Source organism: Limulus polyphemus, unplaced genomic scaffold, assembly GCF_000517525.1.
Source record: "Limulus polyphemus unplaced genomic scaffold, Limulus_polyphemus-2.1.2 Scaffold7010, whole genome shotgun sequence".
NCBI lineage: Eukaryota > Metazoa > Arthropoda > Merostomata > Xiphosura > Limulidae > Limulus > Limulus polyphemus.
The window spans coordinates 1-7,081 of record NW_013672620.1 but is presented as its reverse complement, the minus strand read 5'-3'; the positions used below and the strand labels follow the sequence as shown (position 1 = coordinate 7,081).

Here is a 7,081-nt window from a genome sequence, read left to right as displayed (position 1 = left end):
GAATCATAAGTGGACAGTATAGGCCTTAGGGGGCAGTCCTGTTTGTGTGGTTTAGGAATTCCAGAGAGTTGTGGTGTGCGTGAATCAGTTTTATGTAGATAAAAATAAAGATCGTCAGTAATTAAATTCCCTTTTTTTTATTTGTAATAAAGTTCTGTTTAATTGTTTTTCGTGTGTGTTTGTTGGGTTACTTGGGATGGCTTTGAATTTCTTTTTATCAGAAAGGATGTCGTTCATTTTGTCGATGTATTCTGAATTGTTCATGATGACAGTAGTGTTGCCTTTATCAGCTTTCAGAATTTTAATGTTAGTGTCCTCTTTAAGATTATAAATGGATTTGATCTCGTTACTTGTGAGGTTACTTTTCAGTTTACAGGATTGGTTGACTATATTAATAGTCTTGTTTGAGAATTCTTTAAAAAAGTTATTTAAAATACAGTTTTTGGGAACTTCGGGAAACCACATTTTGTTGTAGTTACCTGTGATAAAAGTCTGTTGGTTGATGTCATGGATTTCTTCTTTCTGTAGTTGGAGGATGTTTGAGGTAGAGGTGGTCTTTTGTTCTTTTATGTAGTGGGTCACTAGTCTTCTGGCTAGATCTTCTAGACACGCCTTGAACTCTAGGCATGGAGTTGTTTTGTGGTTGATGGCAAAGTTGAGTCCTTTGTTTAAAAGTTGAAGTTCTGTGTCGTTGAGTGTCCGGTCAGATCTGTTGATTACAAGGTTAGGCTGAGCTGCATTGTTGTAGTTTCCTTAGTTGATCTAGTTTCTTATTGTGTGTTGACTTCTTTTCTTGATTCAACAATGAGTTGTTTTGGTTGATAGCGCGTTGTATATTGCCGTAATCATCTGGTTTGAGGTAGCAGGCTAGTTGGTGGTCTAATTTCTGTTTGAGTTTTTGTAAGAAGTCCAGTTCTTGATATTTGGAAGTCAGGGTTGCTTTTAGGAGTTTTTTCTGCATGCTTTGGATAATACCTGAAAAACTGGTTAAGTTTTTCGATAATTTGACCTTCACAAATTTAGGAATTAGCTTTTCAGAGAGGCACTGTCTGAGGAAGGAAATATCGTTTCTCCTTTTGATGATTTTTATATTCAGGTTAAGTAGTTTAACAATAGTTTTACGATATAATTGGTATATGGTAATGGATTGGTGAGAGAACATACTTAAAACGTTATAAATGGAATAACAAAGATAAAGAGATAATGGAATCTCAATCCCAATGAAGAAAGACTGTAGAAGAACTATCTATAGACAGGAATGTGGGGAAAGCTAAGATGGATGTGCTTCAAGGTGTAGAGTGGCTAGGGTACAACAGACTGTAAGTGGCTGGTCAACTTCAATTGGAAACCAATAGGCATTGGGATTACAACTTCTGACCCCTGGTAGGAGGAGGATCCACACAGTTTTCACCTCAAGTTGAGCAGAATGGAATTATACACATATCAAACTGTTCTACTAAATGGGGCACAACCACTCATACATCTGAATGATGGTGCAAAGGGATGTACCAATGTGGTGGAACACATAAAACCAAACCCAATCTGACTGGAACCCTTCAGCACAACAGCAACCTCAGAAAGGGGGAAATTTCTCAGGCAGAGCACCAGAACTTTCACCCAAACATAATCATCCTCCAGATAAGACCTCAAAGAAGTTCAAGCACATCTGTGCACAACATCAACCTTTAGGACCCATCACATCGATGTGGAATTGGAGTTACGATGAGGAATCACAAAAACACGTGTGAGAATGTATGTTGATTGGTCCAGCTCTAATCCAAAACCACTCACTTAGAACTGACATCCAGGTGACGGTAGGGTGAGGGGGTCCCAATCAAAGGGGCAAAAGGCAATGTCCCAGATTTACTTCAAAGCAACACCATCCTTCAGATAAGACAACACAAAAGTTGAAGTGCAACCTCAACCTCCGGTTCCCTCCGGATCAAATTCCATCTATACCAGCAGAACACCACTGCTCTACTCTGTATTGAATGAAAGTGATCACATTAAAAGAGGATACCTTCATGGCCACATACCAGCAGCTCAGAACTGGAAAGTGGCAAGAATTCCCATATTTTACTGGAAGAACAAGGGGGATAAAAATGTAGTGGAGAGTCTGGAGGAATGCCAACACTGGAGACAGTGCAATGGGTAACAACAGAAACCCTATACTGAAAAGCAGACCTCCCCTGATTTATTCATTTGAAGGGATGGCAGGGATGGGCAGCTATTCCCTTCTGCTTTACCCTTATAAGTCTATGGGTTAGTACAGTCTGGAATGGGCATATTAATGAATCAAATATATTGAGAGGAAAACCTACTAGCAATCTTGTTGAACACCCTATCTCAACAGTGTGCATTATTGTCGATGGGTATACATCTTGGCTGTACAGTGCAGATTTGAGATATAGGAAGCACATCTGGACAGGCAACATTCGCCACTAAGCAGAATCCAAATCCTAAATGGAACATACTCCTGGAGGGAAAAATATATATAAAAAAGATAACTTACCCAGTCACAGCTGCACCCAATAGTGGGAGATGAACATACGAGGTTTAGGCCACATGCCTAACTGTAGTTTCCTCCAATGGATGATGGATGTGAGACTCCAAGAAGAAAGAAAGGTGCTCAATCTTACGTGAAGACACCTAGAACAAAAATTGGGAAGAAACAGACAGGGAGGAATAGACCAATCGAAGTAGTCGACAATCCCAAATTTTAAGGGTATAAAGAGAATAGTCACGTACAGATGAACAGTGCCAGGGAATGAAAAGGTGGAAATGGGAACCACTAAAGGAGGCCATGCAAAGAATACATACTGAACATGGAGGTCTATCTGGAGGAGACCAGGAATAAAGGTTGGAAATGGATGGAAGAGAAAATGAGCCACTAAAGTTCTGAGTAGGAAAGATCGATCCAGAAGAAACTTAAAAATCCTTCTGACAAAACTTGGAAGAACATTGGCCAAATAGGTCCCCACTGGACCGGAAAACACCTAATAGTCACTGGACACTGGAACTTCTGGTGATGATGAACTCGACGTCGAGACACACTGAGAAATTTTGAACCCCTAATGGTAGGAACTGGTAAAGGATGGGAGGCTGCAAGAGGAGAAACAGTTATTGGAGAGATCATCATGTCAGAATGAGACAAACGTGTAATCAAAGACTAAAGGGTCAAATGTGGACTCGCAAAGTCCACATGTGATTCCAATGACTCTAGAAAATCTCCAAAATCAAACCAATGAAGAAAAGGAGCCATATGGAAGTCATGAATATAAGGGAAAGGTATATGAACCTGTGAAAAGATGAAAAGACAGCATCCTTTCCAATAAGATCCCAACAGCAACGAAACCATGTGTGAATAGGTAGGGCCAAAGAACAAAATAGCACCAAGGAGGAGTAAGGAGTAAGTGTATCCCCGAAAAACCCTCAGAGGACCGGTGAAGGGCCTCAGAAGGGATGTGTATGTTGGACAAGTACTGTAGGAGTACGACAAGGGTGGGAAAATGAATGTGGGAGAAATGGATAGGATTATCAGGGACATCTCCCCACATTGGCAAAAGTGACTCTAACTGCTGTGAGTCGAGAAATGGATGATCAGCTTGCTGATAAGCCAAAGCATAATGATCAGAAGTTCATGGAGGATGACGCATGCTAACACCAGCCCTCAAATAAGAAACAAAATGCTCAGAATGAACCCTGATGTCAGGGGAAGGAGGGAAAACAAGGGATGGATGTCATGTAAAAATAGAAGGAACAGCACCATATGAAAACAGTGAAAATGAAACAACAGAACACACCTGAGAAAGCATACCCAAAATGGTGGAGTTAGGCCTAGTATATTTCATAGGAGATGCATGGGAAGGCACAGCATAGTTAGAAGGAGGAAAAAGGCTGTCAAAATCTTCCACATCATTAACAGGTTTTTTAATGATGGGTGTCATGTAAAAAAGAAGGAACAGTATCATATGAAAACAGTAAAAATGATACAAGAGAACACACCTGAAAAAACATATCCAAAAAGACAGAGTTAGGCCTAGTAAATTTCATAGAAGATGCATGGGAAGGCACAGCATACTTAGGAGGAGGAAAAACACTGTCAAAATCTTCTACGTCATGAACAAGTTCGGACAATGCATGAGGAACCTGATAATTGTTAGGAGAAAAAGGGCAGCACTGAACGAGAATAGGTAAACATATGAGAAGAGATAATGTAGTTATCAGAATTGTTGTGGTTTATTTTAGAGCAAAACCACATTGGGCTATCTGCTGTGTCCACTACAGGGAACTGAACCCAGGTTTTTAGTATTGTAAGTTTGTAAACTTACTGCTGTCCCATTGAGGGATGTTTTCCACAAACATATGACAGAAAATCTCACGTTATAATATCTAACTAGGTTTTATCAAGTGTTGTTAAAAGAGTTAATATACCTAGATCCTATTAATGTTAGCAAATACACAGTTTGTAATTCACTGAATAGATGTCCACATCGTATACTTGATGAACTACATTATAATAGGTGTCCAGATCATATATTTCATGAACTACATTATTCCTATTTTATAACAGTCTTGCATCCAATAGTTTGACAATATCTTTTTTCTAAATACCATGTAAATACTGCATCATTGAATTAACTCAATAAACCTAGAGTTCAATGAAATTGAAAACACACATCTTACTTTTTAATCAAGAAAAATGCCTTACTTTTCTCATCAGCTAGTTTTTTTTGAGTGATGGTCAAGTTTTCTGAAATTTGGAATTGTTGTTCTTCTAACTTTCTCAATCTTTCCATTGTTTCTGTCTATCAAAAATGAAGTAATATGAGTAAATTAAAGGTATTTCTTAAAATTTTAATTTTCTTTTAAATTTTTATACTGTTCAATAATGAAAACCCCAAAAGTTTTGTATATGCTTTTAAGAAATGGCAAACATCATCTTTATGCTTAACATAAGAAGCAAACTACTAACTATTTTATATATTGAATAAAAGAAAATCAAGTTTCTACTAGTATACCTTAGCACACTTTAGTTACCATTTCACTAAAACATACTTTTCTTACACTCAACAAAAAAACAATTATGAAATTATATAATAGATTTATAAAGTCATTTTGTAGGTAATGGACATTTTATATCATGAAAAAATATTGTTTGGACTTAGGCAAATGCAATTTGAAACAAGGAAAGAGCTATTTAAGCCATTATAACTATATTTTCAGATATATGAAATGGCACCTTGGCAATTATGTTAGCTTCTTGTTCCTGTTTTAAGGTGAGTTCAGTTTCTTCTTCCTTGTCTTTTAATGCCTGAAGGGTTTGGTAGTGTAGTTCACTGGAGCTTGAATGTTGTTTAATGATTCTGATAAAAACAGGAAATAACCAAAAACTTCAATTAGTTTAGGATGATTCAAACAGCCAGTGTTACTCAATGAGATACACTCATGAACCACTGTAGTGGTTCATAAGTAGGATCACACAGGAATTTGCTCAAAACTCTAAAAGAACATTGGAGCAAAAACCACCTTAAAAAGCAAACTTATTCTTTAAACAACTCTCAAAACCTTCCTTTTCAGTAATTAAGACCACTTGAACATTGATAATAAACAAAATAAGTGATTTCACAATTGATTGACAAAACAAAAATTTGCCCATATTAATATTATTGTTTCACAAGCCTACAGCAAGATTGGCTGGCATTTTGCACCAAAACCTAGACAGACATACTATATGAAATGCTGCAAATGTCCATGACCTATTTAAAAGTTGATTATTTTTCAATGAAAGTTGATTTACATGGTTATAAGTACATAATAGATGCGATGTTGTTATGAGTGGCTGCCTTTGTACTCAATGCATGTTAAACACATACTTACAAAAACCTCTGACACAAAATCACCTAGCTCAGTAAATAATTACTTTAAAAGACACAAAGCTTTATTTAAAGCAATGTTTTAGACATATTTGTTTTATCTGAAAAAGCTGATTTTCTACTGGTAAAATGTTATATAAGTTTAGTGAGGGTTGTGTCTAGGCATATACTTACCCATTGCTGTGCATTAACAAAGATAACATACAAGAAAATTAAAAATAGGGATTGCAAATAAAATAAGCAAACCAGGCTGGAAATCTACTGCTGACAGTTTGCTCAAGCTTCAAATCTCTATTATGACTCCACTATAAAATCATTGTAAGTGATATCAACTGTAGTGTGGGATCACAGAGGAATTTTGCAAAAACCTGAGACAGTGCATGCAAACTTAATTCAATCTCTTTAATTTTGTCATGCTGCAAAATTTTCTAACTCCTTCACTTTCTGCCATAAAAAAAGTAGTGTTTCTTAGCGAGCATGTTAATTGGAAACTGCAACTTGTGGATTTTCTAGTGCATTAACCCTATCGGCCAATTTTGTCTTATCATGTCATCATCCCTATTTTATCCACCACCCCCCGAAAATGTACAAAATTAAGCGCAAGTTACTCTATAAAATCGTTATTGCTCAGACACACCATAATTTTTATATGCTTCAGTTTTATTTGGTTACAGAGCTATCAAATATAGAAAATCAGACCCCTCCTGCCATACCCATCTGTCACATCCTCTCTTTCACAATTCGTTGATAGTTCTCTCTTACGTTTAATTCTACATTATCTATAACCAATAGAAAGCCAAGCTTTTCATTTATCGAATGATGTACTGTATAACGTTGTTTTCTGAATAAAAAAATGTCAATTCCACTGTTAGTACTAGCTTCATTCCCATGGGAAAGCCAATGACTAGCTTGGGTGAATTTGTAACAGCTCTTATCACATTGTTAGAAAGCCAGAAAAGTTTTGAGAGATAAGTGATTTTGTCTACTTTTTGCATGTTATTAGTCTATATTTTTGGGTGCATTATTTAATTAAATAAAAACTATTAACTGCATTACTATCTATAGTATAAAAAATTAGGATTAACTTTCTTCGAAACCTGAGAGCAAGAAAAAAATAAAATCATTATTGCTCAAACAGACCATAATTTTTATGGCCTTCAATTTTGTTTTGTTATAGAGCTATCAAAGAGAAAATCAGACCCCCC

The 7,081-nt window shown here is 36.5% G+C and overlaps 1 protein-coding gene across 1 annotated transcript in view; it reads right to left on the bottom strand.

The window, feature by feature from the left end:
* The window catches only part of LOC106474270 (golgin subfamily A member 5-like), a gene marked incomplete at its 5' end in the record, with an annotated part of 20,720 nt that extends 15,327 nt beyond the window's left edge, over positions 1-5,393 (bottom strand). The window contains 2 exons of the mRNA XM_013934959.2: positions 4,712-4,808; positions 5,243-5,393. Of these exons, the coding sequence (XP_013790413.2) occupies positions 4,712-4,808; positions 5,243-5,393 (248 nt within the window). The remainder of the gene's footprint in view (positions 1-4,711; positions 4,809-5,242) is intronic.
* Positions 5,394-7,081: the final 1,688 nt, after the last annotated feature.